This window comes from Colobus angolensis, unplaced genomic scaffold, assembly GCF_000951035.1.
Source record: "Colobus angolensis palliatus isolate OR3802 unplaced genomic scaffold, Cang.pa_1.0 Scaffold846, whole genome shotgun sequence".
Lineage (NCBI taxonomy): Eukaryota > Metazoa > Chordata > Mammalia > Primates > Cercopithecidae > Colobus > Colobus angolensis.
In genome coordinates, this window is record NW_012122332.1 from 50,623 (window position 1) to 58,959 (window position 8,337).

The 8,337-nt window shown below is 59.1% G+C and overlaps 1 protein-coding gene across 1 annotated transcript in view; it reads left to right on the forward strand.

The window, feature by feature from the left end:
- The window catches only part of LOC105503311 (signal peptide, CUB and EGF-like domain-containing protein 1), a gene marked incomplete at both ends in the record, with an annotated part of 54,677 nt that overhangs the window by 24,679 nt on the left and 21,661 nt on the right, over positions 1–8,337 (forward strand). Inside the window, one exon of the mRNA XM_011930168.1 lies at positions 4,216–4,332. Coding sequence (XP_011785558.1) covers positions 4,216–4,332 — 117 coding nt within the window. The remainder of the gene's footprint in view (positions 1–4,215; positions 4,333–8,337) is intronic.

Below are 8,337 nucleotides of genomic sequence, written 5' to 3' on the forward strand. Positions count from 1 at the left end.
TGTGTTCTGTCTCTGTCTTGAAATTCTTAGGAATTTTTGAACAAGACCATTCCATTTTTATTTTGCGCTGGGTTCCACCAATGGTGTAGCTATTCCTGCCTGGACAGGCAATGTAACTTCTCCATGCCTCTGGCGGCTGTCTGCTTTGGCACTTCCGTGTCCCCCGTGGGGCTGTTGTGAGGCCTGCTGAGGTTCGTGGATGACAGGTGCCTTGTCCACGACGAAGGGCTGTATTGTTCCATGATCTCTCCAGGTGGAGAGAGAAAGCTTTTAGAAAGAGCTCTGTAGCTCTCGTCTAGAGGCTGGGGACAGAGAGACGGGAGGGCTCCCAGGGTCCACAAGGAAATTCTGTCTTCAGCTCCCTGGGACGAAGCTCTTGGAGGCTGCACTGCGTCGTCCTGCTCTTCCCAGTCCCAGGCACCTGAGCCACCCTCCACAAGTGTGTTTCGGGGTGAGGAAGATTCCTCATGGGGCCATAATGTCAGCCCTGAGAAGGGGCAGAGGCCAGGATGGAACCCAGGGGCAGAGGCCCATGGGTGAGGAGGAGGAAGGCCCAGAGCCCACCCCCAGCCTCCCCACCAGGCAGAGATGCCACTGCCGCAGCCACCGGGCCCGTCTGCCACTTGTATTTGGAGGGACCCCGTGGTAAAGGCGGCCTGGCCTGCTTTCGTACTGTCTCTGAGACAGCCGTGCATGGCCTAATACCAGGTCGGGGTGGCCTCTGGTCCTGGGCAGCAGGAGAGGTGAGGCTGTTTTTTGAGGCTCTCAGAGATGGGGGCTGGGGCGATGCCCAGGCTGGTTGCCATGGAAGGCAGAGGCCTCCTCAGCAGCAGCACCAGAGCCTCTGCTTGGAAACTCCCAGGGACACAGTGCTCGGCCTCACCAGGCCCGCCTGTCCTGCCATTGTAGACTTCAGTCCCCAGCCCCCACTTCAGCCCAAAGGACCTAGGTCAGTTTCACTGTTGCTCCCTCTACCCGTCTTGCATTTATAGTGAACATCTAAAAACCTCACAACAATATGGCTGAGGTGGACACCGCAGACATGGCCATCCCTGTGCTATAGAGGAGGGATGGAGGCCCAGGCAAGAGGCTGCAGCCTGCCCCAGGCCCCAAAGTGGGAAGAGGTGAGGGCGGGCCCAAGGCCAGACTGCTCCCTCCACTTGACCCTCCCTGCCTGCACAGGGCCTGATAGAGAACGTCCTGGGGACTGCTGGCTCCCAGTGCTCTTACGTGAGCCTGACGTGGGCACGTTTCTCTGGCTGCCCAGGATGAGGCAGTGGTCTGGAGGAGGGACCATGGGAGGCAGTGACAGTCACAGGAGGACAGCGGTGGCCTGGCCACAGTAAGAGCAGGGGCTAGAGCTGGGATGTGCTGGGGAAGCAGCAGGCCCAGGCCCTGGGTCCCAGGGGGATGGGAGGGGGCTTCGGCTTGGGGCAGGTAGGGGTAGCATTCCTGCAGACAGGGAGCACTGGGGGAGGAGCTGCTAGAGGAGGAGGATGAAGAGTCCAGTGGCACGTGCTTGGTGGTAGGGCCCTGGCGCTGCCAGGCGGGTCACTGCACACAAGGAGCCAAGGGTGTGTGCAGATGGAGCAGGTCCCCTCCAGCTCTGCCACTGAGGCTGCACAGCCTTGGGCTGAGTTTCTGATACTCTGTACCATGTTCTCTTCAGGGAAGTGGAGGGCACAGGAGCCAGCAGGCTGGGAGCCTGAGAGTGGGAGGCGGAGCAGGGCCCGGCCCGTGGTGACCACATGGGAGACAGAGCAGGGCCCGGCCCATGGTGACCACGTGACCCCTGCTGTGGATCGGGGTGGTCAGCACCCAAGAACAGGCTCTAAGGGACTAAGAGCCCCTTGTTTACATACCAGCCATAGACTGAGGCAACTCAGGAACTCAAGCTGCCTGGTCCAGAGAGCGGGTGACCTTTCAGGTTGAGCTTCCAAGTCCCATTAGGGGCTTTAGGCAAGAGAAGAGCCTCCAGGATTCTTGGAGTGTGTTTGGCCAGGTCCATTTCTCAGGGTCACTGCCCCCAGCACCTGCACCACACCTCACCTCCCCCTCCGCAGAGACTCAGTGCCCTCAGCCCTGAGTTTTCAGGGCCTGTCTCCCCCTACCCTCTGCACCCTGCCATGTTCCCCCATCTCTCCAAGGCCTGAGCCTTATTTACCTCCACCTGGAAAACAGGCCCGTTTTCTGCCTGCCTCTCCAGAGAGAGGTTCTCCCACAGGAAAGACTGAGAAGGCAGGAGGGGAGACCATTGGTTCCTGGATTCGGGGGTGGGAGGCAGGAGGGGAGCCCATTGGTTCCTGGATTCAGGGGTGGGAGGCAGGCGTTCCCTCTCTGGTTGTCAGCCCAGGGAGGAAACTAACAAGTCAGGTGCATATAAACGGGTTGATTTGACCCTCACCTCCACCCTGGAAGAGAAGGCTCATCCTTATTTCCAGGTGTGAGTGCAGAGGTGCAGCCCCAAGGGGTGGCTGCCTGAGTGGCTCTGTGAGTGACAACCAGGACTCATTTGCTGGCCTGCCCACCTGCTCTGTCCCAGTAGATGGCCCAGAGGGCATAAGCCGGCCAAGTACCAGTCATACCACCTGCATGAGCCTAAGGGAGGGTGACGCCTTCCCTCACGTGTCCAGGGCATCAGGGAGGCTCTTTGCGGAGATGGGCTCTGAGTCAGGCCTTGAAGGATGAACAGGAGGGAGGCGTCCAAGCCCTGGGACCAGCACAATGCCATGGCAGGAGGTGGGAGGGCAAAAGACTGGTTCATAGAAACCACCCGTGCCCAGCTGAGGTCCGGGATTTGAGGAGACACACAGAGGACGAGCCAGGAATAGTGTCAGGGTCAAGGCCACCCGCCTTCCACTGGCAGCCGCAGCATCCTGCGGTGGCAACGGCCCAGCGGTGAGCATGAGGAGGACGCCCGCCACTGCAGCCCTGCGGAGTCTCAGATGCACACTCACACACACACACACAGGGGACTGTGCGGTTTCCCTCTCCCGCTGCACACCCCTACGAACATGAGGAGGACGCCCGCCACTGCAGCCCTGCAGAATCTCAGATGCACACTCACACACACACACACGGGACTGTGCGGTTTCCCTCTCCCGCTGCACACCCCTACGAGGTGAAGTTCAAAAGAAAGGCCCCATGCATTTCATTTAATTAGCACCAAGGAGTCCTGACAGCTGACAGTATATATTCATTTATTCCCCCCAGCCTGCAGAAATGCAGACAACACAGCACAGGAACAGAGTAAACCCATTCGGGAGACCCTTCAGGGAGAAGGCACACCAGGTCCAGGAGTCCAGGTGACGCCGAGGTGAAGGCAGGCAGGGGAATCCAGGTTATGAGAGATGGGCGTCCATGGCCTGTCCGCCTCCCAGCAGCAAGGAAAAGAGGGAAGCCCATGCAACCACAGTTTCCACAAGATAAAAGCCTGCCAGATGCTCGGGAAGTAACCGAGGTGGCAGAGACCCGAGGGCCGGGCGAGCCCCTGGCACCCCGGTGTGCCAGCTCTGTGAGCCCCTCTTCCAGGCCTGGGGGGACCACTCACGGCATGACAGCTTCAGTGACCTCGGTTATGCCTGAGCCACTCTAGCCCCTTTGAATTTTGCAAAAAAAAAAAAAAGCACTAGACAAGCTTCAGGTGGACACAAACCAGATGCCTTTGGAATATCACTCAGTGAGAACAGATGTTGGGCTGAAAGCCTCATCAAGGTGATGGATGATGTGTAGGTCCTCAGAACCTCCCCTCGGGTCTCTGGCCGGGGCCACAAGCCACTCCGTTCTGAGATGCATTTGGGGGCCCCAGTCACCTCTAAGTAACCTCCAGCCTGGACTTGGAGTCTGAGTCCAGGCAGGTGAAAGTTTTAGGAATCCAGCCCTGGGCGGTTAAATATAGCCAGGCCAGTCTGGCCTCAGATGATAGTTTGGACCCTGTTGGCAGCAGCCTCTACCGAAGCACAGCCCTCTGCAGTTTACAGACTCATCCCTCATCACATGCAACCCCTCAGGAATGGTGTCATTCCCCCATTTTACAGATGGGGAGCTTGAGGCTCAGAAAGGCAGCACAGCTTCCCTGGAGCCCCACAGCCAGAGAGTATATCAGAGCCAGAGCTTGAACCCAGATCTCCTGTCTCAGAAGATCTCTCCACAGAAGGGGAAAGTCAGTGGCTTCGGCCCGAGGAGACCGAGGTCTCTGTCTCTTTCCCTCCCCAGAGACGTGTGCAGTCAATAACGGAGGCTGCGACCGGACGTGCAAGGACACAGCCACTGGCGTGCGATGCAGCTGCCCCGTTGGATTCACACTGCAGCCGGACGGGAAGACATGCAAAGGTCAGCATGTGGAGCGGTGTGGGCGCCCCTGCCTGTACCGGCCTGGCGGAGAGCCTCCGTGTGCTTGCACAGCCAGGCCCAGGGCTGGGCCGGATTGGGGGGGCCTCATGTGGCTGCGGGAAACGACACGTGGCAATCATTTGCGTTGCTATCAGAGAGGCCAGGAAAGGGAGGGCTGGCCAGCAGCAGAGTCCCTAGCAGGGTGCGAGAGAACACAGGTCCTACGGCACATCAGCAGGTTCCTGGGCCAAAATGGCACTGATGTCCGAGAATTTGGCTGCACACTGGGTTAAACAGTTAAGCCAGAGTCTCTACCGTGGGACTCCCTGGGCCCTCAGTGATATCGTGGCTTCCCAAGGTGGGTGGAATGTGGCACGTTTCCAAACCCCTTGACCTTTGGTAGCAGTGGGTCTTGCAGAGCTGGTGGGGACAGTCTGGTGCAGGGCCATCTGGGACACGCAGGTCTACTCATGCCAGGAAAAATAAGGACAGTGTGTCACTACCAGAAGGGGCAAGGCTGGGGGGATCCCATCTGAAAAGATAAGGACTCAGGACTTCTGCTTGCCATCGGAAAATGAGGAGTCAGGAAGATCTGAGAGTGACTGTGGTTGAAGGAAGGAGGGACAGGGCTGGGCTGCCGGTGGCTTGCAGTGAGGGAAGGCAGAAGTGTATCCTCCCACTCGTCCCCTGAGTCACCCCACAAAGACTTACCCAGGACCTCCTGGGTTGAGGGGACCCTCGGGAAACAGGAAGCCTGGGGAGCTGGGAGAGGAGAGCTGGCTGGGCTCTCAGGACAGGCGTTGGGGAAGGCATAGACCAGCCCTGCAGATGAGGAGATCCAGCTACCCCCAAAGGATGGACAGAGCCCCCAAGAAGCTGTGGGCCTTGGGGCAGGGTGTTCGGCCTGAGTGCTGGAGCCCCCTGTGCTGAAGGGTGAGGGGCAGCGCTCAGTGCCCCCAGCATCGCTCCAGACCACCCTCCAATTGCCGCCACCCCAGCTCTGGGCAGAACCCCCACACTTGGCCAGGAAGGGAGAGCCTAGAGAGCAGGGCTCGGAGGGGAGAGGAACTGGAACTTCCAAAGTCCAGTCGGGGAAAATATTGAAAGTGGAGGTTAGGGTGACTTAAAATAGCTTGAGGTGGACTTTTTTTAAGCCTGTAAAAATAAATGTATTTTTGTACAGTGTATGACTTCTTCCTCGCCAACTCGCTGGGAAGGACCGAGTGATTACTGACAGAAGTAACAGTGCTTCCGCCTGTGTATTTGAAAATAAAGCCCTCTGTGGCCACCACTCAGCCTGTTAATAGCCTCAGTGCGCTCCTGGCAGGCAAGTGGGCAGGGGGGTGGCGTCTGCATCCTCGCCACATGACCCGGTGCCAGGAGTGACTGGCCGAGGAAGCCCAAGGTCTGCGCAGATCTGGGCATCTCCACAGCCCAGCGATGGCACAGCCTGCCAGTATTTGCCTTTGGAGGGCCAGAGGGGCAAGCAGAGCTTAATTCCTCGGGCAAGGCTGGGGCTGCTGGAAGGGGGTCTGGAGGCCAGGAGCCACCTTGTCTGGGCCAGATAGAGGCCTGGTACAGTGCAGGCATGTGGCCCAAGAGGGGGCTACTGGGATTGGGGCTCCCACTGCTGCCCCCTAACCATCCCTCGGTACCCCAAGGGACACTCATTTCCTTCCGCTCTGGTGCTGGCTCTGAGGGTAGCCTGGCGCTCAGGAGTGCTGTCCACAGCCCCAAGGCGACCCTCCAACCCCTGCACCACCACATTTCCTTTTCTCTTCAAACAGTTGGGGCTCTTTCACCAGGCTGCCCCACTCGGCCCTTTGGCCAAACCTCCTCCACGGATGCCCAGCCCCAGGCCTGTAGCTGCACTCAGAGCCCTTAGGGCCCTGGCTCCCACTGGCCGAGGTCAGAGATCACCTCACTTGTTCACGGAACAGGTGCGTTTTCTGGACTCCTACTGTATGCAGGTTCCAGTGAGGAAGGATGAATAAGAGATGCTTCCTGCCTGTAGGGATCCTCTACTGAGTGCAGAAGACAGGTTTTCATTTTTTAAATCACTGAGATATTTGAGTATTACAGACTGCTTGGTGTGGGATAGAGAAGTTCAGTATGGCAGGAGGTGGGGGAGGCCAGGGAGGGCTGAGGGGAAGAGGCGTTTATCAGGCAATGGTGGGGGCAGGGAAAGCATTTTCAGCACTGTGACTGTTGCCAGAGGCCTATAGGTTCAAGGACCTGGGACTGGGAAGGATGCAAAGGAGGCGGGCCAGATGGCACAAGGCCCAGGGCTACCCTACAAGCTTGGCCAGGTCCCAGTCAGCACTGGGCAGGAGAGGCTTACACCCCGGTTTTCATTTTGAACTGACCCTGGCCGCAGTGGGGTCACAGTAGGGTCTGGAAGAGCAACCAGACACAGCTGCTGTCACTCAGGCTCAAGATAGCAGTGCCAAGGCAGGACTGGCAGCAGACATAGAGAAGGCAGAGACCATACATGTCCATAGATGCCCACATTTCAGCACCAAGGGACTGGCTAGAACTGCCCATGGGACTACCTCAGGGAGCCTGGGAAACCGGACGGTGGCCTCCAGCCCCAGGGTTGGTGTCGCTGGTGGGTTCCCAGCCCTGGCTGGAGAGGCACAGGCAGGAGGATTCCCAGCAAACTGACGACCCTGGCCCCCGGGTTTGGCTCCTCCGTCAGGTGCACACCATGATCTTGGCAGGGTCTGGGGAGGCTCTCAGAGGAGGGAGTTCAAAGGCTCCATGTTTTCTGAAAGCCAAGATGTCAATGTCAAATGAGAGGAGTGGCTGGAGAACAGAGGTCACCGCGGGCTTGGACAGCCCAGGGCTGCAAACCCTGGGCAGCCGGGGGTCGCGTGGGCAGGTGGAGGCAGGGGTGGGAAAGTTGGGAGGTTTTGTCTACATGTCGGGGACGAGTGGGGCCCGGAAGATGTGCCTAAGCCTTCGTCTCAAGGGCTCCCTGCTGGGTGCCTTGCCCATTTGGTGTTGGGAGGCGGTTATCTTGCTAATCGGTCCCTCCAAGAGGAACGGGGTCCTGAGCCTCAAGAATAAGGATGCAGGACTGCAGCTTGCCATTGGCAAGTGAAGAGTTAGGAGGATGGGAAAGTGACTGCAGCTGAAGGAAACGGGGAAGGGCTGAGCTGCTGGTGGCTGGCAGTGAGAGAAGGCAGACGTGTATCTTCCCTTCCTCAGCGGAAGCCTGCATTTCCCCCAGAGACACCAGCCCCTCTTCCGAGCGTCTCCAGAACAACCCCCCACCTACTGCCTGTTTCCTCTCCTCCCTCCGCAGTGCTCTGGGCCAGGGAGGCCACGGCCAGGGCTGTTACCCGAGTGGGAACAATGGTGCCCTCGAGTGCCCGCCACCTGGCCAGCCCCACCCAGCAGCTGGCCCTCCCTGCTGGGCACTCCAGGATGATGCCAGCCCATGACCCCGTGCCCTCCCTCTGCTCCCACCCAAAAGCCCTCCCCTACGTGGTCCCCCATGTGAGATGGGCAGGAGGGAGCCAGAACCAGTGTCCTGTGCATCCCTATAGCTCACCCCATCGCCCTACCCCCATGCACACGCACTCGAGCTCCAACCCTAGGTGACGCACCCAAATAGTGCACTCAGTGACCCGAGACCCCACCCTTCCCTCAGCCCTCAGGCCCGATCCATTGTCTGGAATCACCGTGACCCATTCATTCATTCAGTGAGTCTTCCTGGACACTCACGCTGGGCCCTGGGGTGCGAGATAGCAACAGACACCCCCAAGTCTGTGTCCCAAGGCCCTCTCATGCCCCCAAAGGCAGGTCCTATGAAGAGGAAGCTACTGGCTCTGGAAAGAACACGGGAAAGGCTTTCTGGAAGGGCCGTTTTTCCCAGGATTGGGGTCAGCAGGTGAGAGTGGGGGCTGCGGCTGTACTGGGTGCGGTCGCTAGAGTCCAGGCTGCCAGGGCAGGAGCCAAGCAGGCTGGAGAGAGGAGGCAAGGCAGCCTGGCCGGGCTGGA